At 44.7% G+C, this 27028-nt stretch overlaps 1 protein-coding gene across 1 annotated transcript; it reads right to left on the reverse strand.

The window, feature by feature from the left end:
* Positions 1 to 1180: 1180 nt before the first annotated feature.
* SPARC (secreted protein acidic and cysteine rich) lies at positions 1181 to 26402 on the reverse strand. Its single transcript, XM_033140321.1, has 10 exons — positions 26262 to 26402; positions 13500 to 13569; positions 11705 to 11755; positions 11066 to 11150; positions 9682 to 9803; positions 8391 to 8511; positions 5848 to 5981; positions 5022 to 5170; positions 3661 to 3809; positions 1181 to 2008 (listed from the first exon to the last, which is right to left on the reverse strand). Exons 2-10 carry the CDS (start codon positions 13554 to 13556, stop codon positions 1980 to 1982), a joined length of 897 nt encoding a protein of 298 aa, XP_032996212.1. The 5' UTR covers positions 13557 to 13569; positions 26262 to 26402; the 3' UTR covers positions 1181 to 1979.
* Positions 26403 to 27028: the final 626 nt, after the last annotated feature.

Here is a 27028-nt window from a genome sequence, read left to right on the forward strand (position 1 = left end):
GATAAATACATGAATCTGACCTTTGGAATATTGCTTAAACATTTAAAACTTACTTAACAGTTTGTGGTCTGTTCATTGAAAGCAGGGGAAAAAGAGGGGAGCACTTTGCAAGCAAACTAAATATTTTGTGTTAATTTAACTATCACAGCTTCTCCCAAAGTGGCATGGGAATATCTTGGTACAGGAGCAGAGAATTCTATGTCTGAAGTCTCTAGCCACCTAAGAAAAACAGTTCCCAGGGTTCATGGGTTACAGAAATCACTGTTTAACCAATTCAAATCCTGAATATAGATTGTATATTAAGACGTAATCTCCCAGGGCCTAAGATCTCACCTTTATTCAACAGGACCAACATAGAACTGATTAATCTTCTAGCCCATACTTCAGTGCCATGCTCACCTGTAGATATATGTCTTTCTTTTTTACTAAATGTGTCAAATGATCAAATCTAGGATAAATGGCTTTTTTCAAACGGTAGACTGTGGCACAAGTTTCAGCTCCTGGCAGATGGTTGGAAGTGACCCTCCTGAATTGTGGGTCACTAGTAATATACTGAGGACTACAGATTAATTTTTGATCTCATATAGCATGGTGGTTTCAAATAGCTACTTTTTTGTTGTCGTTTGAGAAAATTCCTCATTACTCACGCTGCGGCAACATTCTTGTACAACTAAGATGTACAGAGTACATTAAGAAATAAAAGTGACTTCTCAGCCTATGAGACCTAACTATTTGTTGCTACTGAAGATGTTCTTATTAGGAGGATACTTCCCCTGAGTTTTCTCAACACAAATACTAATGTTTATTCATGACACACCTCCCTATGAGTAGAACCATCACATGTTCAATGCGTGTGCACAAACAATTGAGTAGACACTTGCTTGTTACATTTAGTGTAACAGTCCGTGTGTGGCCTGTAGTTGACCTGTAAACATCAGTGAGTGTACACTTGTACCTGTGTAGAGAAAGCTTGTACACACATCCAGCTTTTCATGTGAACAGGCTTAGTGTTATTCCTCGGAGGTAAGATGGGTATTTTAGAATGACCACAGACGACTAGGAGGGAAAGACTTGACTTAGGGAAATGTGCTTTTGCTTTTCAGAATGGATTTCAGTGGCAAACAAACCACAGCAGGGAAGAAAGACTACAAAAAGAAAAATAAGCACCACCAAACACAGATAAGCACCAAATCTAACTTTAAAAGCATGGTAAAGACAACAACAAAGAATACAGTCACTGCGCAGCAATGAAGCAGGTAGAATTTTCTTACTTTTTATTTTAAGAGGTGGGAGTTAACAAGACTTCGTCATAGTCCCCCCCTTGCATCTCAGTTGCTCTCTTGTAATCATTCCTTTCAGGTGAGTTGGTGCCAGATTCGAGAATGGCAGAATTCATAAAGTCACCATTTTGGATTTTGTAGACCTTACCCAACTGTACACTTTTCCCCATCCTACTAGTGACTGAAATCTGGATCCCCTAAACTTTCATAAAACAATTGCCCCACTACTTGACTTTGTATAGCCCAGTCTCCCAACACCCTTTTTGGTACACTTTCCTTTACTTGCCTTCTAGAAATCAGGGAGTAAATTGGTCTGGAGGTCCTTAGCCTGAGAGTTAAATAGCCAAAAACATGTTAAGATTTTGTTTCTTTAAAAAAAAAAAAAAGTTAGAAAAAGAGAGGGCCAGGAGAAGAAGGTCAATACTTTGAACAGAAGCGGATTTGTTTCGCTTTACTGATATTATCAAATCAAGCGGTCAACAGAAACACACAGGTGAGTGCGTGAGCAGAGTAATCTAGTGGTATAGATTAGGCTACTATCAATTTTCTGTCTCTCTTTTTTTTAGCACCGTTAATATATAAGTTTAGATCTATATTAGCACCTTGTCCCCGGTAAAACAACCAAAAAACCCCCAACTTGTTAAAAAAAAGAAAAGAAAACATGGGAGTTGTAGGTAACAGAAGCAGAAGCTGTTGAATTTAGATCACGAGATCCTTGTCAATATCCTCTGCAAAAGAAGAAAGGCATGGTGTAAGAGCACGTTGTGTGTGGATCTGTACAGTGTGATTCCCCAATATGTATGTGTTTGTTGAAAAGTCCACCCTTAATCCCTGCCTTCCAGCCCAGATGACCACCCCTGCCCAAACCAGCTGCCCCATTTGCCTGCTGACGTTCCTTCCACGCCCTGTTATGAGGCCCCTGTTCCCCTCAGAAATCTACAATTCCCAGGAGTGGTTTAACAATCAATCTATCTTTCCAGGGAACTCTGGGAATTGCAGCTCTGGGAATATAGGTCTCCTAACAATGCCAATCACCTTTCACAAACTACAGTTCCCAGCATTCTTTGGGGCAAGCCATGGCTTTTTAAAGTGATATGATACTGCTTTAAATGTACAGTGCAGATGGGGTCATAGTTCTCTGCAGGATACAACCCTACTGAGGGAAATAAATAGCATTGAGTGCTTGGCAGGGGGTGACCTGAGACATCCTGTTAATGCCTCCATGGTGGGGGTGTGAGGCTCTGGAAGGGGTTCCTCTCAAGCAAGAGCCCTTTCAAAGCCTTGCCACTGGGCAGGGAGAGGGGCAAACCCTGCAGGAGCTTCTTAAACACCTCCCTCTCCCTGAGACTCACCGTGAGCAAGGCGTTCTGCGGAACCTTGCTGCCAGTCTCTCTCCACCCTTAGGGGCTCTCCAGCAGGAAAGCTGTGCAGCACAATACTGTGTTGCCCTGCCACCACCAATTCCCTTTCCTGGGTTGCTTTTCCGGTGGCTGCCTCTTGCATTTCTGCCGCCTGAGGCAGCTACATCACCCTACCTAAAGCATGGGCCAGCTCTGAAGCTTGACCAGAGTGTTGACCTGGTCCCACTGCCAAAGCTAAGCAGAGTTAGCCCCACAAGCTGTCTAACAGGGGAGGCAGCCTGAGAACCAAAGGTAAGCTGCTTTTAGTTCCTTGGAGAAAGATTGGGGTACAAGTGAAATAAAAAAGGCAGGCTGTCAAGGAGTTCCAGAGTAGATCCCAGAGCTCATCCGGTGTGCCACCAACTGGGCTAGTTTATGAAGTTGCTCTGGTTTCAATCCTATAATCACTTAAAGGTAAAGGTAAAGGGACCCCTGACCATTAGGTCCAGTCGCAGATGACTCTGGGGTTGCGGCACCCATCTCGCTTTCCTGGCCGAGGGAGCTGACGCACAGCTTCTGGGTAATGTGGCTAGCATGACTAAGCCGCTTCTGGTGAACCAGAGCAGCGCACGGAAATGCCGCTTACCTTCCTACCAGAGCGGTACCTATTATCTACTTGCACTTTGACGTGCTTTCGAACTGCTAGGTTGGCAGGAGCAGGGACTGAACAACGGGAGCTCACCCCGTCGCGGGGATTCGAACCGCCAACCTTCTGATTGGCAAGCCCTAGGCTCTGCGGTTTAACCCACAGCGCCACCCGCACCCCTCCTTACCTGGGACTAAAACCCATGGATCTGAGTGGAATTTACTACTGAGCGGACTTATAGAGGACTGCAGTGTTAGGCATGTTTAGCTCCTTTTATGCAAGTGCTTTTATTTCTGGTGTATCTCCCTAGTGCTCTTGGTCTGGAATCATCAGGAGATGTTTGGAATTAGGAGGCCCCCAGCAATGCCTTAGCCCTGGTGTGCGGTATACTTACTCTCCTTAATGCCAAAGCAGCTGCCCCATTCCTCAAGAGCGATGTACTTGTCATTGTCTAGATCACATGTTTCAAAGAAGCGGGTGGTGCAGTGCTCCATGGGGATGAGGGGAGCTCTCAGTGGGGCCAGCTCAGTGTGGGACAGATACCTGAAATGAGGAGCATCAAGGTGGTCACAACAACAACAACACCCTAAAATTACCATTGACCACTAGATTGGCAGAAAGGACAGAGGCAACAATCCCTTCGCTCTGGTCCTCCACTCCCACCCAATCATACCCTTCCTTTATATTTTGGGGCTCATTCTCATGTCCATTCAATAGGAAGACTTCTACCAGTATGTTCTGGGTCCATTGTGCCATTAAGACAATGAGCACATATCTGTGGGCTTAACTTTGGGCTAGATCAATCCACGCTGGTAATTCAAACCACTGGTTTCCCCCTCTCTTCTAATCCCACATTGTACCTGGCAGCAATTTCCCCCTTTTATATTGGACTGAGGCCTGTTTCCTAGTCATGGAGGCCAGTTTCCTGTATCTGTGACCTATCATATAATCATAAGAGCTGGAAGGGACCCAATGGACATCTGCTCCAACCCCCTGACTTGCGCCAGTATTGTATGAAAGGAAACAAAAACTAATGTAGGAACTTTCCATGGGCTCCATTCTTCTCCTGTGATTTTCTCATTTCGTACATTACTAGAGCATCGCGGGACGCAGTCACGATGCACCATGCCATTTGGAGAACGCATGGATCAGGCTTTATATGCCAAAGATATCTTGTTCTTTGGGAAATCTCTCTCATTTTGTGGAGTAGTCTTATCAAAGAAATGGAAGGACTTGCAAAACATCCCATTATCTAAACCTGAAGGACATTATGTGGATTGAGAATGCCCCCAAATTGGCCCTTTAAATGGATGGACTGTACTCTCTATCCGTTGATACCGGAGCCTTCAGCAGACACCACTCCCTTTTCTGTTTTTAAAAGTTAAATTTAGGAATCCTGAGGATCTGAAGGATGTAATGCTTAGCAGTCTGAAAGCCAAATGCTTGATTTGTGGCACAGTCATGCAGTAAGGGAAGGTGCCCATCTTTCATAGTAAACACCACCCTTACCTCTGCTAACAAAGTGGCTTTTCAAAGAGCTGAGTGCAGGCTATTTTACAGCTAAGATAAACAAGGTACTTGGTTCTTGTATCCTAGGCTATTTATTATTTTAAGCCTTGCTTGATGAGGGCTAATGAAGGTTATAAAACATTGAATTTTGCTTGAGATCTAATACGAATGTGACTTGTCTCTGCTAGAGTTTATCACAGGCCAGGGAAGCATACCCCTCCTTTATGTAAGTGGGTGGGTACATACCCATCGAAGGGATGCTGGTCCAGCTGACCAAATTGCCAATGCACAGGGAAGATGTACATGTTGTAGTTCTTCTCAAAATCACGGGTCAGCAGTTCCACTGTGTGGTCCCCAGCTTCCAGGCGCTTCTCATTCTCGTGGATCTTTTTCACCTATTCATCAAGATACAATTTGCATTTTTTTTAAAAAAAAATAGTCTGAAGCTACCATCGGAGCCTTTCTCCTGGGGTAAAGTGGGCAATAGCTTGTATTTCATCCTGAGATGGCCAAAGTAGAGCCACAGAGCAGTGGAATTACTGGAGGAAATGTACATGAAGGGGGAATATGGCATGCTGTCCAAGAGAAGTTTCCACCTGGCAGAATACACCAGCATATGAAGGTAATGCAAGACACACAATGGCTGGTGACACAGGACAGGCTTTGCAAATGGCATGCTGCGCACCACAATTGAGCAGCTAAGGTCATGTCATGCATTGTGCGGCAGAAGAACCAGACATGTGTGTGCTGGGTATGAATCGGTTACAGATGTAATCCTGGCTCTGGTGAGACACACATGTTTTCAAACACAATTGCTATATTCATATGCTATACGTTTAGGCATACACTTGGAAAATATTAGGTGCACTTTGGAAGGGGGAGTGTTTTCTTTAAATGGGTGGGCTGCCTATATTCAGTAGTGTGTGATGTGATGTGATGTGATATGATGTGTTGGCCTTGCTGTGATGGGGTGGTAGATCCATAACCATGAAAAATAACAACGTAGGAATACTCCACTTTTGTGCACCATGTAAGCTATGGGGATGGTTGTTTATGTGGAGCTGTAGCTCACCCTGAGTTTCTGCTTCTCGGTCAAGAGGTTGTTGTCTTCATCCCGCTCATACAGGGTGACCAGCACATTCTTCAGCCAGTCACGCATACGCAGGGGGAATTCACTCAGCTCGGTGTCGAGGCACTCAGGAATGACTGAAACCCAACCAGAGACCCATCAGCTCATTTACAGTCAAGGACAAGCCATGTTTATTGTCTTTAACCATAAGTCCATTTCAATGAAACACTGACTCCACCTAACAATGGCACAGAAATTATTAGATAGCGATACGCATTATGGAAAAGAGAGCCACTGCATTCAAAAAGTTTGCACTATTTTATTTTTGCTAACAATGCAAAAAAGGCCCATTCTGCAAGTTTCTATGGGGATTCCATTCATCCTCCCCAAAATCTCTTCAAGACAGTACTCTCTTTCTGCACCCTGACATCAGAACCAACTTTAGGATTAATCGGAGACGATAAACAGTTTGCGGACTGATCCAGGTTTGTTTGTCTTTGAACTTAAGTTTTTCATTTTGTACAAAATAGGAAAGTATAAGCTTGCCTTTCACAAGCAGCAGAAAATAGCATTCCAGTTAGGAGGAAAACATTTATCTAACTCCACCAACCCTCCATGGGTTCGGTGCTTAAATGTCTGTGTTTGTTTTTTAAAATTAATCTAGGACTTACTTGACTAATGGCATATTTGTTTAAAAGCTAGCTATCGCGTTAATCCAGTCTGGAGGAGAAGATATTAAAGGCTTCTTGCCTTAAACTTAGAGACTACTTGAAAATAAAAATATCCTGCTCACCTAACACAGTTAAACCACCTTGACCACACATTCTGTGTTCTGACCTATTCTAACTCCATCCCATCTGCTCAAAAGTTGGGCTGGTGATATGTTGACAATTTATTCAACATGTTTGCCTGCATGCTTAAATGAGAGATTGTTAGTTGCACAAGGCATCCATAGTGGAGCCCCTGGAAACAGGAAATCATCACAGCCACTGAAGCAACTGTGGATACCTTGAGTTAGGGCAAGGACAATGCCTGAAAAATAGAAGTGGTTAGAGATAGACGTAGAAAGATGCTGGAGACAAAAAGGCTCTTGAATGACTTGTTTTTCACCTGGGGTGTCATGTAAGAGACATCACAAAATCCACTGAAAGCCTATAGCAGAGCTTTTCAGCATTGCAAATAGACCATTTTCTATTTACAGGATCACTTTTTCTATGTACAGGATACAGAGGATCACGTTTGCCTTAAACAGGTGGGTAGCCGTGTTGGTCTGCCATAGTCGAAACAAAATAGAAAATTCTTTTCAGTGGCATCTTAGAGACCAACTGTGTTTGTTCTTGGTATGAGCTTTCGTGTGCATGCACACTTCTTCAGATACCTTCAGATATCTGAAGAAGTGTGCATGCACACGAAAGCTCATACCAAGAACAAACACAGTTGGTCTCTAAGGTGCCACTGAAAAGAATTTTCTATTTTGTTTGCCTTAAAGTTAGGGACCAAATGAAGCTGAAGGCCAACACCCAACACTGCAGAACCATCTTGATCATGCATTCTGTGACTGTCAGACCTGAGGAACTGATTACCGGTATGTCATTTTCTCCCCCCTGTGAAATCTTACACCCAAAATAAGCTGCAATTATGAAGCATGCAATGAAATATGAAAACTTTATAAAAACCTATCTACCAGTGAGCAGGGTCATGGAAATCTTGGCTAGATAGAGATCAAGGTTGTGTCTTCAAATGTGTTGCTGTAGCTGAGCAGCCTGCAGAGATTTCCTAGCTATTCCCGCTTCTTTGGGTGCAGATGATTAACTGGGAGTCCAAGCCACCCTTCTCTGACAGAGACTGAGTTCACATGTAATACTAAGCCAAGCCAGCACAGACTAGCAAATGTGTAGATTCCCAGAGCCAAAAACTCAACCACAGTGCTCCTCCCCTGGCTCCCCACAAGCTCTAGGCAAGGTTTGTTCATGGTTTATTGGACCAGTGGACACAATGGCTGAGGTTACCAAGATGGTAGATGCCATGCCTTTGGGCTGACTTATGGGTCAGTTTTCTCAGCACATTTCCCAGAATCTGTTACTTGACAGTTATGAATGCAGACGTTGCAGAAAGGCATATTCTGTATTGTCACAGGATGGCTTAATTATTTTATTTTTTCAAACTCAATCTTTTGGCAGGTGCTGTGCGCCCCTGTGAATGAACAGTCTGCAGGATGCCCATCATCCAAGTCTTATTTATTTGTGACCCCCGGTGATCTCTATGTATTCCCATGCCAACATAACTTGATATAGTGTTTTTGCTATTCCTTAGATCATATGGATGCCAGAGCCATGAATTCTGAAAAAAAATAGTTGAATATAGGCCAGGTGTAGCCAATGTGGTGCCTTCTAGTTGATGTCATGATACAGCTCCCAACAGCACTTGGCAGCATAGCCAATGGTGAACAATGATGGGAGCTGTAGTGCCACAACATCTGGAAAGCAGATGTTCATTAGTTGCTTTCTGATTGGATTTTGTTCTGTAGCATAATGAGGAAAACTCACATTTGCATGGTCCAATGTAGTCCAGGTGGAGCTTGTGTCCTTTCTTGGTTCCCTCCAAAGTGCACTTGGTGGCGAAGAAGTGGCAAGAGGTGTCATAGGTCTTGTTGTCAGTGCCACATACCTTTGTGAAAAGGGTAGAGTTGCATTAGAAAGATGAAGTGCTCAAATGCAGCCTGGATCTATCTTTCTCCCCATCTAGGACAACATCAATAACCTTCCAGAGCTAGACAAGCTCAAATGTCTATCAGGTATTCATAAAGCCTCTACTTGGCAATCCTTATCCACTTTCAATTCATTTAAGGATTGGACTGTAACCCTGGATTTGATGGGGCCAGCATATATTAGTCACTGCACTCTCAAGTAATTTTATTTCCTGGAAGCTGCATGTAGATGTTAGAGTGCCAGGGTCAAGATGGCACTCAACAGGGGAAAGTCCAGGGGATGGAGATGCTGTCCTCCAGTAATGCCCTTGGCACTGACCCATCAGGTAAGGGAAGAATTATTGCCAGGCAGGGCCTCTCACTCCATGTGTCATGGGCTGTTGAGGAAGACTTGATAGTCAGTTGTATTTAATAAAACCACTAAAAGATTCAGAAGAATGAAAAGCTGCACTCATTCTGTCCAGTGGCATGGTAGCCACTCTCCTGTCATTGCTCACATCCCTTTCTCAGTAATTCCTGCAGGTTCCTTTCATACAGCCAGGTTGGATGACGTGGCTATATACCAAATTTGCAACACACCCTTCATTGGTAGCATGGTACTTAACAGGTGGCGCTGTGGGTTAAACCACTGAGCCTAGGGCTTGCTGATCAGAAGGTCGGCAGTTCGAATCCCTGCCACGGGGTGAGCTCCCGTTGCTCGGTCCCAGCTCCTGCCCACCTAGCAGTTCGAAAGCATGTCAAAGTGCAAGTAGATAAATAGGGACCGCTCCAGCGGGAAGGTAAACGGCGTTTCCGTGCGCTGCCCTGGTTCGCCAGAAGCAGCTTTGTCATGCTGGCCACATGACCCGGAAGCTGTCTACGGACAAACGCCGGCTCCCTCGGCCTATAGAGCGAGATGAGCGCCGCAACCCCAGAGTCGGACACGACTGGACCTGATGGTCAGGGGTCCCTTTACCTTTTTTATGCCCTAAACAGAAGTTACAGCTGTTACTGGGAGAAACCTTGGAGATGCATCAGCTGCTATGCTAAAGCTAAGATATAACTGAGGCTATAAGCAATCACTGTTCCCAAGACCTCCACTTTCGTCAGTTTGCTCTATTGGCCTGACTTCACTCATCTTCTCTGCTCACCTTCTCAAACACTGCAGTACTGGCTGGGCAGCTGGAAGGATCCTGGCACACACACATAGGGGTGTTGTTTTCGTCCAGTTCACAGACTTTGCCGTGCTTGCAGTGATAGTTCTGGCAAGGATCTAAGCAAGACCAGAAAAAAAGCAAATTTTGAAGCCAAAACAGTGTCAGTGGTTCCTCATTATAAAAAAAAACCCCTGGAAAACTATCCATGGAGAGATATACTCAGCCTTTTCACCGACAGTAGTGTCTGAGCCATCCAGCGTAGTGTTTGCTTGGCTCATCAGATGTAGGATAGGCTAACATACTTATTTTATGGAGCAAGGCATATAGTCCAATACTCTATGTTTGTCTCTAACTAGGGGCAGCACAGGAATGACCAGAACTCCTTAACTGATCTATTGGAGTTAAGTTGCAAGTGTCAGCATTCTCTTCTGAAAGAGTGATACCTTACTGCCACCATCATATGTACTTCAAATCTTTCCCAAGCCTAAAAAACAGATAGATATCTGTAAACACACTCTGCATGGCTGAAATGGAGGGAGGACTGGCCTCAGAGGGAGCATGCTGTTCACAGACCATTTCCTTCCCTCTGTGGTCCTTTAAAGTGCAACTTAAAGCAGCCTATGGAGAGAGTGATGCTGTTGGGTCTTCAGGGTGTAAGATTGGGGCCCACAGCCAGGGAGGGCGGGAATTAAATGACAGTAGCAAGAAACATCATCTGGCATGAGCATACCAGGACTGCTGCAACAACCCCTTTTCTTCATGTTGTTGTTGTTGTTGTTGTTGTTGTTGTTTGTTGTTGTTATATTGCTGTAAAATATGCATTCTTATGTACAGGGCTGGTCCACCCTTGAGGCAAGGTGAGGCAACTGCCTCAGGTGGCAGGATCTACAGGGGCAGCAGATCTGGCTTCCAAGGAATGTGTTGCCCACTGCTGCTGCTTCTGCCACAGTGGGAGCAACAGCTGTGACATGCTCCTTGGAGGCCAGCCACCAATTTCACCTCCACAGTGGTCTCTTGGTGAATAGGAGGTGCTGCTTGTCTCTTCCCACCTCCTGGGTGGAAATGGTGGGGGCTGTCCTCTGGGGTCTCCTGGGCTCTGCAAGAATCCCGCCCCGTCCCTTTCCCTGCCTTTGATTCCCACTTCAACCCTCAGGAAAAAGTTGATTTGATTCCCTCCCTCGTTCTCAATGTAGATCTATATTCCCCTTTGTTCCTGGTATAGATATTCACTCAGTCCTTCTTCCCTGGTGTTGGGATGCCATTTTGTGGCTTGCCTCAGGTGCCAAAATATTTTGGGCTGGTCCTGCTTATATTATGTGTACATATAAAACATTGTATGTCTGCAGGTTTAAAGTATAATATCCAGAGTACTGCTTACTTTCAGCAACAATCTCCTCCACATCCACAGTGGGCTCTTCAAACTCTCCAACCTCCACCTGAACGGGGTTGATACCCACAGGTTCCTGGGAAGAGGGGTGGAATAAGGTCAGTTATTGTTGTGCTCTGGTTGATGACAACCTGGAAACCTGTTGCGACATAGAAACCATACCCACTAAAATAGGCTGTTCAAAGAGAGACTCACAGCATTAGGAAGCCAGTGGTCAGGGAAATGTCTCTAGAGTTAATTTCCTTTCATGAAAGAAGAGCCAACTTGAGGTATTATTATTAATAATAATTAAATTTCGATACAGCCCTTCACCTGAAGATTACAGGGTGGCTGAAAATGCATAATAACAAACAAAAACAACACCCCCCCTCCACTTTAAAAGGCCATAGATTGTTTAATTAGCCAAAGGCCTGGGAGAAGAGGAATGTTTTTGCCTGGCACCTGAAGATATGTAACAAAGGTGCCAGGTAAGCCTCCCTGGGGAGAGCATTCCACAAACAGGGAACCACCACAGAAAAGGCTCATTCTCATGTTGCCACCATCTGGCCTCTCATGAGGGAGGCACACAAAGAAGGGCCTCAGATGATGATCCAGGTTGGTTCATATGGGGGGTATTGCATCACCTCTTACCTCTGTTGTAGGGTCCTCTACTACTTCCATCTCCTCTGGTAGAGCATCCTGCTGCAAGGAAGAAATAAGGAAGTCAGGTGTGGCTGTGTCTCCCGTACTAGCTCTACTTCAGGGTTTCCCTCAACCTTGTGCCTGAAGCTCCACTCCTACTGCAGTGACCAAACACACACATGTACAAAGCTCTCTTCCACCCCACCCAAGTGCTGCAACCAGCAGGAAGAAAGTGTGAGACCTTCTGCATAATGCTCCCCTTTGCCACAGTTAGATCCAAGCAGGCCCCACTGAAGTCTGTGGAGATCCTTGCCTTGCTTTGGAATGCAGTATTGCCGTATCTCATTCTTTAATAGACTTGAAGGCACTCAAGTATCCTTGGCACAACTTTATTTAAACACACACACACTTAGAATTCAAAGAGTTAAAGTCCATGAATTCCTGTTGCTCACTAACCTGGGCACCACCCAATGGACTTTGCCAGCAACACTTACAGCACACCTGTCCCTAAGGCAGTGATTTTGAAAAGAATCAAACTTTTGAATATAGTCATCTGAGAAGGATGGATTCTGGCGTCTGTGCATCCTTGCTTGTTCTGACTTAGCCTGAGTTCACAGAGCAGTTTATTCCATTTCCCTAACTGCAGCCAATCAGAAGCCGCGATTTGGTTTCCGAACGTTTTGGAAGTGAACGGACTTCTGGAACGGCTTCCATTCGACTGCCAAGGTACGACTGTACTTGAGCTTTCATATGATGTAAAAGCCACTTCCAGAACTATAGCAGAATACAGCCATACCTCGGCTACCGAACGCCTTGGGAGTCGAACATTCCAGCTCCCGAACGATCGAAAACTGGAAGTGAGTGTTCCGGTTTTCAAACATTCTTTCGGAAGCCAAACATCCGATGGGGATTCCAACTTGCTGCAGGAACTTCCTGCAGCCAATCAGAAGCCGTGCTTTGGAAGTTGAATGTTTCGGAAGTCAAACGGACTTCCGGAAGGGATTCTGTTCAACTTCCGAGGTACAACTGTATAATGGAACTACCATGCAATTTAGCACAAGTTTAGCATTCATTTCCAAATTATTTGCAAGCAGATCTTTTCTGAAAGCAAATAACATGGAAATGAGCACTAAACTTGCACTATATTCCACTGTAGTTCCAGAAGTTGCTTTTATGTCGTGTGGAAGCTCAAATATAATGTGGAACTTAACAGTTAGGGGAAAGTCATGAAAACGGAATAAACTACCACGTGAGTGCAGCCTTCTTGGAGCATTTGCGTGGCTTTCCTGTAAACCCCCTACAAGTTTTTATGTTTGTAATGTGGCGCCATCATCACAAACTCTGTTCTAACAAAAAATTGCATATGATGTGGAGGCTTTAGGGGTCCGAAAGAAGGGGGCAGATGAAGCTGCAGACAGAGGAAAGATGGCAAATGGGAGGAGACTTGGAAGAAGCAGAGGTCTAGGAGAGGAAAACAGCTGTGACCAAGGGAAGGAATGGTGAGCCAAAGCCAGGTGGAAACAAAACAAGAAAACCAGGGCTCTCCTTTCCATATTTCCAGAAACAACAACCCCATTTCTAGAATTTGATAGGTATCTTGCTAGTTTGAACCATCTTTTCCTGGCACCAAGAAGGGGAGGGAAAATCCTTGCAAGTCAAAATGCGGCAATCCTTTTGTTGTATGTTGGCCCTGAAACTCACCTTTCTCATGCCTTGCTCAATGGCAAATCTATAGCAGGAGGGGCAGAAATTTATTCTAGGAAACAGGTTTTAAAATTTTATTTGATCTAAGTTCAGTACTTACCGGTGCTGCCAGGGCCTTGCCTGCCAGGCAGAAGAGGAAGAAAACCCAAGCCCGCATCTTTCTTTGAAGTCTGGAGAGAGAAGAGGAAACATTCGATTTATATTTGGGTGGGGATTGAGTATTGTATTCTACTGTATTAGTTTTTATGAAAATTATGAGCTTTATTGCATGAGAGTCAGTTTATTATTTTCATTTATTGCAGTTTATTCCACCCTTCCTCCAAGGAATTTAGGGTAGCATGCTTGATCTTCCCCCAATTCTATTCTCACAGCAACCTTGTGAGGTTGGCTAAGCTGATAGATAGTGATTGGCCCCAAATCATGGTGAGCTCAAATGAGGAGTTGAGCCCTGTGCTGAGTAAAACATTGTAACCACAACAACACGTTTTCATGTTAGTGTTTCTTCATACAGGAAGAATAAGTAAGGGTAGATAAGGCTTTTGACAGAGTTGACGCTGATGCCCTGCAAGGATGCTTCCAAAAAGAAAGAAATGGGAGTAATGAAAATGACTTGAACTTAAAACCAAAGTCTTCTGCAGAACAATTCATGCATGAACTTGATTAACATTAGGTGATGGAAGGATTATACCTACAGTTTCCTCCCTTCGACAGTATATAGAATCAAATTGTAGAGTTGGAAGGGACCCCAAGGGAATCTCAACTAAAACATCCATGACAACTGGCCATCCAACCTCTGCCTCAAAACCTGTAATGAAGGGGAGTCTCCTAAGGGAGTTGGTTCTAATGTCTAACAGCTCTTGTTGCCAGAAAGTTCTTCCTGAACATTTAGGCTGAAATCCCTAACCAAGAATATGTCCAGGTGAGTAAATTTAATTGAACTTGGTGGTCTTGTGTAGACTGTTGTAAGGCTAGATGCCACAATGACCCCCATCCACTGACTTCCTGGACCTAGCAAAGCAAGCTTGACCCCTTACAACCAAAGAAGGAAAATGCAGTGGGAGAGGTGGCAGAGAAATAGAAGGCAGAGACACTATTTCTGGGCTGAAACCTGGCATCCATAAATTTTACCTGTTAATGTTTCAGTAATAATCTCTGTTTCAGACATTGTGGGTAGCAGGGGGAAATAAAGGACATAAAATGAGCTTTTTCCTATTAACTACATTGCAGAAGTGTGCATAACAGATAACCATAGAAGAATTTAAATATCCTTTGGATTTAAAAACAAAAACATGAAAGTTTTACTGGGAGCCAAAAGTATTTCAGAAGGGGAAAAATAAGCGTGGAAAAGTGGAAGTCAGTGTTATTCTCTGCATCATGTAATGTCCAAACCGTCTTCCTGCTGGTGCAAAGTCCTATCTTTCAAACTAATGCAATAGTGTTAAGGCACGTCCATCATTGCCCAAGGAAGACCTTGCCAGAAAGCCCTGGGGAAACAAACTGAGGAAATCCTGAGTGATTAAATTCTTTGCTTATCTGCAGTCTGGCATACTGCAGAGGCTGTGACTGCATAATCTTCTTCTACAGGCCTATACATTTCCTGCTGAGAGTTTTCAGACCTTCACCTATTTTCCTATGAGTAGAGTGTTGATAAAGATGGAAAATGCTCCTATATGGAGCTATCTTGTCTACTCCAGACGCAATTTGTAGAAGTTGAATATCTGTGTCCATGAAAAGTGGTATGAACTGTTAAGAAAGGGGGGTCTCTTGCTGTGCCTAGCATGCAGGCAAGAAACTGAATGTGTTGACTGTAAAATGATATATGAACTCTTTGCTAATCTGAAAAATCACTCACAGAGTACTAGTGGGTACAAACTGGTGGAAATCCAGACCAACCAATACAACATGCTCTTGCCAAAAGCCTCTTCAATTGCTCAGATATGATCTATTGTTCATTGATCACTTACTGCTTCTAACAAAGAAGGGAAATCCAGGAGAATATGGAATTTGTATTCACAATAAGATTATGAGACTGATGTGTGCAGATCTCTCACAAATGACCTTCCCTATTGGTAGCAGGTTCATGTGACAGAGGTATGACAAAATATAAAGACAACACTGGCAGCGTTTTTTTTATTTTTCATTTGTAGTGCAAGCCTGGGTGAAATGTTTATCTAACAGTGAAATATTTTTACAAACCAGAAGTCTCCCAAGTCTTAAACTGCGGAATATAAAACTCTGAACTCCAACTTAGTACTTTCAAAATTTGAACTCTGCTGCGAAGTAGCTCCCTACCTACAAACATATTTCACACCTAAATGCAACCTCATGCAAAATGTGGCTGATTTCCCTCACCCCTCAATATATTGCAGATCTAATATGAATGCATAACCTGGCATTTCTATGGCAGGTTGCAGCATGCTCCCTTTGCGCCCAAAATGTGGAATCGTTTTCCAAGCATGTTGTCTTCAATGCACTACAGAAAGGCTGATGTCTGAAATTTCCATCTCAGCTTTTATTTATGCCAAATGTAGCAGGCTTTAGCAATATTTACACTGTTTTCTAAAAACGTTCATGCTGCAGCCTCCAGCATGTTTTGCATGATGTATTTTGTGTGTGTATATGGTTAGATCGTGGTAAGAGAAATATAACCATTCATGAAGATGCAACATGGTTTCATGCAAAATCATGGATGTGCCTGACAGTTCATCATTACAGACACTTTCTGGTGAGTATAGAGTAAGGCAAGAGTAACCATCTTTGTGCCTACTTTGAGCCAGTGTGGTGTAGTGGTTAAGAGCGGTAGACTCGTAATCTGGTGAACTGGGTTTGCATCTCCGCTCCTCCACATGCAGCTGCTGGGTGACCTTGGGCTAGTCACACTTCTTTGAAGTCTCTCAGCCCCACTCACCTCACAAAGTGTTTGTTGTGGGGGAGGATGGGAAAGGAGAATGTTAGCCGCTTTGAGACTCCTTCGGGTAGTGATAAAGTGGGATATCAAATCCAAACTCCTCCTCCTCCTCCTCCTCCTCCTCCTCCTCTTCTCCTCTAGCTGCTTTGAACTACATATCTCATCATCCCTGGCCATGCTGCTTGGGGCTGATGGAAGTTGCAGTCTAACAACATCTGGAGAGTACCACGTTGGCTATGTAGGGGGCCTATTTCCCATTGACTTGGCGGCTGTCTAATGCAGACAGCCCTTTCCTCTGCCCCCACCTCTTCTCCTGCTGTTCAGTACACCAAGTCCTTTCCCCTTGCCTTTATTTGCTCTGGAGGCCGGTGAAAGCATCCTTCGTCACTGCCAAGACCTGAAGCTGAGGTCAATAGCTCTTCCCCTTTTAAATGGCATTTTTTGGGGTGGAAAAGTACAGCTGCATCTGGCTGTTTCCCTCCTCCTGGATGTACAAGGGATTTTCTTGTGCTTTGCCTAGCAGGGCTCTTTCTTGCCTTGCTTCCGAGGTCCACCGATGACCAAGGTCCGGCAACTTCGCTGAGGTTCAGCAGCTACGAGCCAGGTGTCAAGGGGCTGCTTTCAGAAGACAACACCCCTTGAGCTACCCTGGTCAATATTGGACGAGGATCTCAAGTGACGTTCCTTGCCCCAGAGAATATCAGATTTCAAGACCCGGGGCTGTGCTGAGGTAAAGGAGCCCATCTGACAGCAGGCCAGCAAACACTGAGAACAGCCACTGTTGTGCTTGGAGGTAGAAGGGACACAGATCAACTCTCTGAGCAAACAAGCTTTACATAAACGTCTGTCGCTGGAGACAGGAAACAAGTTTATTTGAAAAACAAAAATGTCCAGAAATGCCTCCATAAGAGACTTATTCTCTCCCCCCCCAAGAGGAGTTGCTTTGGCTGAGGTCTTCCAGCCGTACCCTTGGTACTTTGCAATAGAGGTGTCAAATGAATACTGTAGTGTGATGCTCTCGCAATGAAGACCTGTGCAGCAGCCATCACACAGCTATCTGTGGAAAATCAAATGACTCAAGGCATGCTGCTGGGGCTTAATTTGAGCCAGACCAGGGGCTCACAGGGGCTCAGCCCAAGAACACGCTTTTCAGTGCCAAGACTCAGAGTTTGGATCTGCAAAGTGGATTAATGCTCATGCATTCATATCCTCGTGAATGCAGACGCAACCCCCCTTCTCCAACACTCTTGTTTCGCGGGAGTAGGTTGGAACACAGAGCAGATACAAAAGCTAGTTGTCCAAAGGAACAGAACTTCAAATAAGGTTTAAGTGGCACGGTCACTAGCCCAGTTTGAACTACAGAAGAACCAGATTCTGTGTTTAGTTTCAGCCAGGGCTTGCTGTGGTTGGTATCTGGTTCTATAAATGGTGATGATATTTGATAAGGATCCCATGCTTTTCTTTAACTGGAGTGATTTCTCTATATATCTCATGGGAGGAAAATACAGCTTCTCAGCATGTGCAGAGTCCCGTGCCGTTCCCCACCCCCAACAAATAAATCACAGCTACACTCCTATCCTGCAGAAGTGTTGTCTTTTTCCCGTGATCTAATTGGGGTTGGGAGTGCTGTAGGAAAATGCAAGAGCAATGATATCATCTGCTGGGGTGCTAGGGTACTTGACAAACTCTCCTTGCAATAATAATAATAATAAATTTTTATTTATACCCCGCCCTTCCCCGCCAAGTGAGTGATAATAATGATAATAAGCTTTCAAGCTTGTTTGTGTCAGTTTAGCACAGAGGGAGTCAGAGAAGGAGGGAAATAATCAAGCAGAGGATGGAAACTTCTTTCCTTTGGTTTGGGGTTCTTACTTCATGCTAGCAGGTTAAATGGCAACACTTCTTTGCAAGATGGTTCACGTTTCTGATTGACATGGCTATAAACTTATGCATGGTTTCCCTGAACTCAATGGTGCTTATTACCATGAAATTACATTGGATTGTGGTCATATTCATTCTAATAAATTTGGTAACAGTCTATGTACATCTACATTTTGGTGTGTGTGTGTGTGTGTTACACACATATGCACACAAAAATATATATGTTACACACATATGCACACATAAATATAGGGATCAATGCAGCTGCCTGTACATTTGGACACTCCTTTAGTGTCATGATGCACTCTCCAATATTTACCACTGCACCACTGCATCTGACACAAAAATCCCAGGGAAAGCTTCTTGTAAAAGGGAAAGCGCACTAATAATAATATTATAATAATTTATTATTTATACTCCGCCCATCTGGCTGGGTTTCCCCAGCCACTCTGGGTGGCTTCCAACAGAACATTAAAATGGAATAATCCATTAAACATTAAAAGCCTCCCTAAACAGGGCTGCCTTCAGATGTCTTCTAAAAGTCTGGTAGTTGTTTTTCTCCTTGACATCTGGTGGGAGGGCATTCCACAGGGCGGGTGCCACTACCAAGAAGGCCCTCTGCCTGGTTCCCTGTAACTTGGCTTCTCGTAGTGAGGGAACCGCCAGAAGGCCCTCAGCACTGGACCTCAGTGTCCGGGCAGAACGATGGGGGGTGGAGACACTCCTTTAGGTATACTGGACCGAGGCTGTTTAGGGCTTTAAAGGTCAGTACCAACACTTTTAATTGTGCTTGGAAACATATTGGGAGCCAATGTAGGTCTTTCAAGACTGGTGTTATGTGGTCTCGGCGGCCGCTCCCTGTCACCAGTCTAGCTGCCGCATTCTGAATTAGTTGTAGTTTCCGGGTCACCTTCAAAGTTAGCCCCACACAGAGCGCATGGCAGTTTGCATAAACTCACTGTCCTGGCAATTTCCCTTGGGTGCCACATGTACCTCTTTGTTGCCTTGTGGTCTATAGCAGTGTTTTTCAACCACTGTTCCGCGGCACACTAGTGTGCCGCGAGATGTTGCCTGGTGTGCCGTGGGAAAAATTGAAAAATTCAACAGAATTACTTTATATATAGTCAATATAGGCACAGAGTTAAATTTTTTAACATTTTCTAATGGTGGTGTGCCTCGTTATTTTTTTCATGAAACAAGTGTGCCTTTGCCCAAAAAAGGTTGAAAAACACTGGTCTATAGTCCGCGAGGAACAGCAGAATATTGAATCCCCACTTTAAATCAACATTCAAGTCCACATTATACCCAGACTGGGCTTGAAACTGGTAGCTGCTGCAGGGCTAAGGAATGTTCCCACCAGGACATCTCCCCTGGGGCCCTGTGATATCTGGAAAGCAGCACATAGGCTGTTGTAAGAGTTTCTTTTGTCCTAATTGACTCCACCATTTTGCCTTGCTGTCTTTAATGCCTAGAGTCCATTGCAGAACACGTGCATCAGGCCACCTTTCTTTGCTCTTTCCTTTTGACATACGTTCCTGTGCAAAACAACACCTTATGATGATAATGAATAATGAGACCAGAGTTACTTAAAAGAGCTTTGAAAAGATGTGACCATCCTATTTCCGCACCTGCAGTTTAGGTGGCTTTGGTGGCTGCCTTTTATCAAACTGCATATCTCAAGCATCTCTTAACAGAGATTCTCTTCTCTCCCCTCTCTCTGAGGTTAGCATTGGTGGCTTCCTCTGGGCAGCATGAACTGCTTCTTCTGCCTTTTCCCAAGGAAGGATAACCTTCATTACCCAGCTTTTGAAATGACTGCAAGCACATTTTTCTCTGCTGTCCTCTTTCTATCTCATTTGAAGGATGCAGAGTCATGGACCAAGGCTAGAGCCTGCACCCCTTTTCTCACAACCTTCATACTAACTACTCTCTCAACTCTGGTTTGACATGGTGTGGGGGTACTAACCCATGTTGCCAGTTCATGTATCTCTTAAAAAGCTACCATAGTGTGCACAGTCATCAATATGCTCACTTATCCTGAGCCTTTTCTTTCTGAGAAGAGCTGTGCAACACCTGTCCCTGTAGCAGCATTATATGAAAATGGCTCAAATGCAGCATTTATGAAGGGATGCTTCTAGTTGGGTCCTTCTTCTCGTGGCCAACTCATTGCTCCAGCAGAAATTTCTGCGAATGGACTGGGAAGGAAGGCAATTTTCACTAATTCCCACTTTCTCCTGTGGCCCTCTGTTCTGGAGAGCTCAGCAAACCCTCTGGTGCAGATTTGAGAGGGTGCAAGAATCCCTACAAGTGTTCAGATAGAGCCAAATGTTTCTGCATAATCGACTTTTTAGCAATCAGTACAGTTGACTAGTATGGCGCTGTGGTCAAACCACTGAGCCTCTTGGGCTTGCCAATAAGGTCAGCGGTTCGCATCCCCACAACGGGGTGAATTCTCCCAGCTCCTGACAACCTAGCAGTTCAAAGGCACACCAATGCAAGTAGATAAATAGGTACCGCTGCAGCAGGAAGGTGAATGGCATTTCTGTGCACTCCGGTTTCCGTCACAGTGTTCCGTTGCGCCAGAAGTGGTTTAGTCCTGCTGGCCACATGTTCCAGAAAGCTGTCTGTGGACAAATGCCAGCTCCCTCGGCCTGAAAGCGAGATGAGTGCCACATCCCATAGTCGCCTATGACTAGACTTAACCTTCAGGGGTCCTTTACCTTTTACTATGGCTTGACCAGGATCCTAGACAAAACAGATCCCTTTTGCAACTGTTGCTCATGGAGAAAGCCTTCAAACCACAAACCAAGGTTTGCAGATGAGTACCATGAGCGAGAGGTTTGTGCTTGTAGCTTGCAATCCACGGACAGTCACTAACATGGGAGGAAGTCCACTGAGCCAGGCTGAGGGAGCCTTGGGCAAATGATCTCTGGTGGTCAGCCTCCTCTGTCACTGGGCCCTGGCAAGTGTACCTGGTGGCGGTGAGGCGCAGCAGCACCAACCTGAATTTCTCACAATGCCTGAGAGGAGGAATTAGAGGGAGTTTAACTAAAGAGTGGGCTCAGCAATCTGGTCCTACTTGAAGTGCTATGCCACATTTTTAAAAAAATATAAATGAAATGGGGGGCTGTGATAGTTATTGCTGCAACAGTAATACTTTTAAAGTGCAGCTTGCTGTTTATAAGAACCCCCATAAAAAGTTGTTCAAAAATAAATAAATGCAGTGCAGCTTGCTTTGAAACCTCATGGAGGAAAAGGCTATCCGTGGATACTAACCCTGGGGGCTGCATTCTGCCTCCATGAACAGAATACACGTTTGCTGAAAGCCGCAGGAGGGGAGAGTGCTGCTGTGCTCAGGTCTTGCTTGCAAGCTTCCCATAACCATCTTGTGGGTGCTGGACTAGCTGGGCCACTGGCCTGATCTAGCAGGGCTCTTCCTATGCATTTAACCCTGTCTTGTTCATCTTCAGGGAAACTGATTGCATCACCATTTCATCTCCAATTATTTAACCCAAGTTGCAATTTACAACATTAAAGACTGTCTAGAAACCAGTGGCGTAGAGTGGGGGGGCGCGCATGGGGGACATTGCCCTGGGTGCACAATCGGGGGGGGGGCGTGAACCAGGAGGCCCCCCCCCCGCTAAGATCCCCCTTCCACCCTGCTGGCGGCAGGGACTGGAGAGAGAGCACAGGGGATGAAGATCACCTTCTGCGCGTCCTGCCCCTGCCTGGCACAGCAGAGCTTGCCCATCGACGATGGGGCGGGGGAGTGCAGATGGTGAAGGGTGAAGGGCACCCTCCACACCCTGCTCCCACACGTGAACACCCGCCTGACGGCATCAGTGGCAAGGGCTGAATGAGCATGCTCTGCTCCTGCCTGGGGCACATGTGCGCTCATCTTCTCTGGGCACTGGCAAAGGGCGTTACACCACTGCTGTTTCAACAGCCACACTAGCTAAAAGCTTATGAAGATGTAGTACTATGAGCAGAGAAAAGCTTGGGAAAGGGTTGGGTGTTATTATGATTATGATTATGATTATTTATCCTGTCATTCCTCCCAAAGGAGCTCAGGATGGAGATTCCATTTCTGACTCCACTTTGTACACACACATTAAGTCCTCCCTTTCCTGCTGGCAAATGGTGATCCCTTTCATTTTCTCCTCTGCAAAAACAAGCTGATGTTAGTCTGCTCTGGCAGAAGCACCGTATAAAGTGCCATCATTTTAAGAACTCGTTCAAGAGAACTACCCAATAATTTAGCTCCCTAGTATCAAATGTGTGGCTTTATCTGGAGAGAAAATGATACGTTGCCAGAATATCCAAGGCTTAAGGGCAGTGGAAAGCAGCAGGTAATTTTCACGGTAAAGATAAGGGGAAAGAAGCTTTATATGACTGTAACATCAGGGATATGATCTAGCTCTTCATTGCTAGCCCTTGGCCGCACAAGCTGAATTCTTTCCAGTCTGATTTAGCAAATAGTTTTTGAAAGAAAGAAAAATCACACACACCTTTATGATATTTAATGTGTTGCCTGGGGCATAATTTTCATTAGGGTGATAAACCTGAGCTTGGGACTGTAGGTGGGACAACAACAGCTCCCTATTGTGGGGTGGTATCTCTCAAGTAAGAGGGCCTCAATGGGTCCCCTTAAAATGCTTTGACTTAAGAGGAGTTGTACATTTGGGTTCCTGCAAGGACTAGCTATGGCTTAGCTTCACTCCCTAGTGTTCTGGGGTGATCTTCCATTTCCCAGTGAAAGGGGTGTCTGGCAGCAAGGAGGGAGCAAGAGAACAATTCTCTCATGTTCATTTCAGTGCAGACAGTGCTGACTTCTTGTGGGCATTTGTGGAGACAAAAGTAGCACAAGGAAGTTGTGCTCTGCTCTCTCTAGATATCCCTCCTGTCAGGAAATAAGAGACTGCTCAAGAAGTCCATGTGCCATCTTGTGGGCCTCTGGGGAGATGTCCTGTGTTAGGTTGTGGGTGGACACAGTGATTTCCAAGCAGCTCTTGTTTATTCTCAGGCTGGAACAGAAGTGAGTTGAAGAGCTCAGCAGCCTGCTTATATAGAACTCAGCTACAAGCAACAGTAACAACTTTCTGTAGTTACATAACATCCTGTATCTCAGCAGAAGTGGTGCCCTGGCACAATTGTAGCTAATAATAATAATAATAATAATAATAATAATAATAATAATAATAATAATAATGCTTTCCCCTCAGACTGGGACTCAAGGCAGTTTACAGATAAATGGATGGATGGACCTGACTAAATTCTAAATCCTGTCTGAGATACCCAGCACTGGAAAGCCAGGCTTGATTTGCTTGTAATTTTCCAGTTATTTTGGGTCATGTTATTTTATGGATTCTGCGGCACCATGATGAAAGCAAGGCCAGCTGCTCAGCATTCATGTTGTCAGCTACCAGCAGTCTGTCCCAAGAGGAAAGTGGCCGGAAGTTTGGCCTGGAAGGAAGCCCAGATGCTCACCACCTGTGAAACCCCTACAGTTCACCCCTCCTCCAGTGCAAAAAAGATATCAGCAACTTAAGTTATAAAGAATGCCTAAACTATCAAGTACCGCACAGTCAAAGTTAATTAAAGGCTGGCTTGTTTAATCATAGCCCTTTGTTTTAAGATAGAAACAGCTGGCATGAATGGAGCTGACATAAATAACTGTGTGGGCATAATTGCTGTTCTTTCACCATACCATTTAACAGTGGCTGCCCTAGAGCTGGGGCTCTGGAAGATGGACATCTTAACCAGAGTGGCAGGAAACAGACCAGCAGCTAGACTAGTGACTGGGAGCAGCCACCGAGACCATATAACACCAGTCCTGAAAGACCTAACATTAGCTCCCAGTACATTTCTGAGCACAATTCCAAGTGTTGGTGCTGACCTTTAAAGCCCTAAACGGCCTCGGCCAAGTAGAACTGAAGAAGCATCTCCACCCCCATCGTTCAGCCCAGACACTGAGGTCCAGCACCGAAGACCTTCTTGGCAGTTCCCTCACTGCAAGAAGCAAAGTTACAGGGAACCAGGCAGAGGGCCTTCTCGGTAGTGGCACCCGCCCTGTGGAATGCCCTCCCACCAGATGTCAAGGAAGCAAACAACTATCTGACTTTTAGAAGACACCTGAAGGCAAACCTGTTTAGGGAATTTTTTGATGTTTTATTGTGTTTTTAATATTCTTTTGGGAGCCGCCCAGAGTGGCTGTGGATCTAAATAAATTACTACTACTACTACTACTACTACCACCACCACCACCACCACCACCATAGTTAGTGGTAAAGACACTTGCACAGAAGATATATTCCTTTACTTTACTTCACGTATTCCAGAACTGAGTTCAAGCATTGAACACACAGTCCACCAATGGAGCCCTGGCTGATCCTCTGCAGAAGCCAAGCTCTGGCTTTAATGATAGCGAGTGAACTGAAATTCTTTACTGACATGAAGACGTGTGTGTGTGTGTGTGTGTGTGTGTGTGTGTGTGTGTGTTATGAGATCCCCTCTGCCGTAAGAGATGGAAATGTCAGTTAAGGACAACTGGGGAGAAGTCAAGAGGCACTCTCTGTTTTGTCTTTCTACTTTCTTTTTTGGGGGGATGCTGCATAGAAGGGCGATTCAGAACCGAAAGCAACACTTCAAAAAATAAACCTTTGAACTTTTCCACATCTAAAATTCTGCAAAGGGGGAAAGTTCCAGCTGAACACATCTTTTCCTTTCCCCGTCTCAAGCCATAAAGGCCTTGCATCTCCTGAACCAAAAGGCCCTGAAAGGGTTTCCATGGAAGCCGACATTCCATTGTGGGAGAGTCATACAAGAGAAGAGCGGCTTCCCCCCACCACAGTAGGCGGAGCTTGGCAAAAAGTTTGAAAAGTTGATATCTTCCCCCCACCCCCAATCTCCTGCTTCTGCCTATGTGGCAGACAATGGCTTTGTTTGAACTGATTCATGGACCGTGCATGCATTTTCCTTGATGCCCTCCACCTACACACATAAAAATATCTCCCCTCCAACTTTACCACCCTTCCAGAGTCACAATCCATTGCATTTTTGTTATATTTCCCCTCATCCCCCACCAATACGCCCATGAATAGACTGCTCTTTCCTATCTGCCCCAGATTAAACTTCTCCAGGCGCTTAGATTTCACTGCGCAATTCAAAATCAACTGCCTTTTTCTTGGCAAACGTTTTGGAATAAAATACTGCTCCAAGAGGGAACAACAAAAAAGAGCAGCTGAACTATTCTCTCTGGGGTAAGAGCAGGGGAGGCAGCGGCTTCCTTTAAAGGCAATGAAATATCTTTTAGCATCCACTGTTATTTTTTTTTCTAAGAAAAACCACAACATTCTGACTTGAAATTCATCCTCTTTCTGTACTGCTGCCACTCTGCCAAAAGCAAATCAGTGAGATTAATACAGTAATGACAATTGCAGGGGGTAATATACTTTAAAAACAACAACTTTCTTCTTCTTCTGGTGGTCTTTTTCTGGAAAGAAAAATATCATTGGGCTAAATGTGCTAAGATAACGTTCTCTTGACAAGTTTAGTTCCTTAGAAGCTCATAGCCTGAAGTGACCAATGACAGGCTGCATTCCATGTGCCAAACCTTATTATTATTATTATTATGATTAGGGAGGAATTAAATTGTGAAATCCTAGCAAGAGAGTAACAACTTGCTTGAAAATCACTGTCACCTCCTTCCAATAAATAAACAAACACATATTTATGGCGAGCAGCGAAAAGCAATGAAATAAGCAGCAAAATCCTGTTCTTTCTGAAATGTCATTGAACTAAGCCTATTAACATGCTTCAGCTATAAGGGGGAGGGAATAGCTTTCGAACTGAGGAACAAAAGTAAGGTTCAGCAAGCAAAATTATCAAGAATGGAAAGTCAAGGAAATGCAAAAAAATATTCCCACGCATTAATACAACTCCCCTTCTCCACCAGCACTGTTAATTCAGGTGCCGATGTTAGATCTTTGGCAAACTGTGACCCGCTTGCTTAGTATCATAACAGAGAGGAATGAGAAAGAACAGAGAATGGAAAAGGAGGATTTGATGCCATACCTCAAGAACAGGACAGTGGAGCTGAGAAAACTTCAGCCTCTCTCAAGGGTCTGAAGGAATCTAAGTGTTTTAGAAGGAGGCAAGATGAAACCGTTCAGAGGTTTGCTGGGCTGGGTTTCTGCCTAGCTGGCTCTCTTTCTCCTCCTCCTCCTCCTCCTCCTCTGTTTTCCAATTCTGTTTCTTTCTCTCTACAGTGGGCTGGCTCTCCCCCTCCCGTCCCCCTCCCACCCCGTCCCCTTCTTCCCGAGTCCCAAAAATATAATCTGAGGCTGCAGCCAAAAACTAAGTGATAGACCAGAGCAATCAAGAAGTGACAGAGGAATACACTGCCTTTTAGGCAGCGGGGCTGATGGAGAATCGTAGGCGAGCGCCACATTTGCGGCAGGCATTTCAGGATTCCAGCAAAGACTCTTTTGTTCTCTCGGGCTCCCCCAAAATATTGTCAGCTTTACGGGGTGCTGCCCAGTCCTTCCTGTTCATACAGACCTTGCAGACCGATGGCATAACCTGACTGAGGCAGAGGATCTAGTTGCAACTATTCTAGGGAAAGGACCACGATAGTGCCATCAACATTAGCACCAACTCCTAAGGCAAGCAGTGTGACAAAGGAATAATAATTAATAATAATAATAATAATAATAATAATAATAATAATAATAATAATAATAATAATAATAATAATAATTTATTTATACCCCGCCCATCTGGCTGGGTTTTCCCAGCCACTCTGGGCAGCTTCCAACCGAATATTAAAACCACAATAGTAC

This window comes from Lacerta agilis, chromosome 2 (genome assembly GCF_009819535.1).
Source record: "Lacerta agilis isolate rLacAgi1 chromosome 2, rLacAgi1.pri, whole genome shotgun sequence".
NCBI lineage: Eukaryota > Metazoa > Chordata > Lepidosauria > Squamata > Lacertidae > Lacerta > Lacerta agilis.

Excerpts from the sequence above, each read along its gene's own strand:
- SPARC (XM_033140321.1), bottom strand. The coding sequence starts at position 13,556 with ATGCGGGCTTGGGTTTTCTTCCTCTTCTGCCTGGCAGGCAAGGCCCTG. Across the intron at positions 9,804-11,065 it reads GGAGGAGATTGTTGCTGAAA|ATCCTTGCCAGAACTATCAC; the intron begins GTAAGCAGTACT and ends GGTCTTGCTTAG. Across the intron at positions 2,009-3,660 it reads CTGCTTTGGCATTAAGGAGA|AGGATATTGACAAGGATCTC; the intron begins GTAAGTATACCG and ends CTTCTTTTGCAG.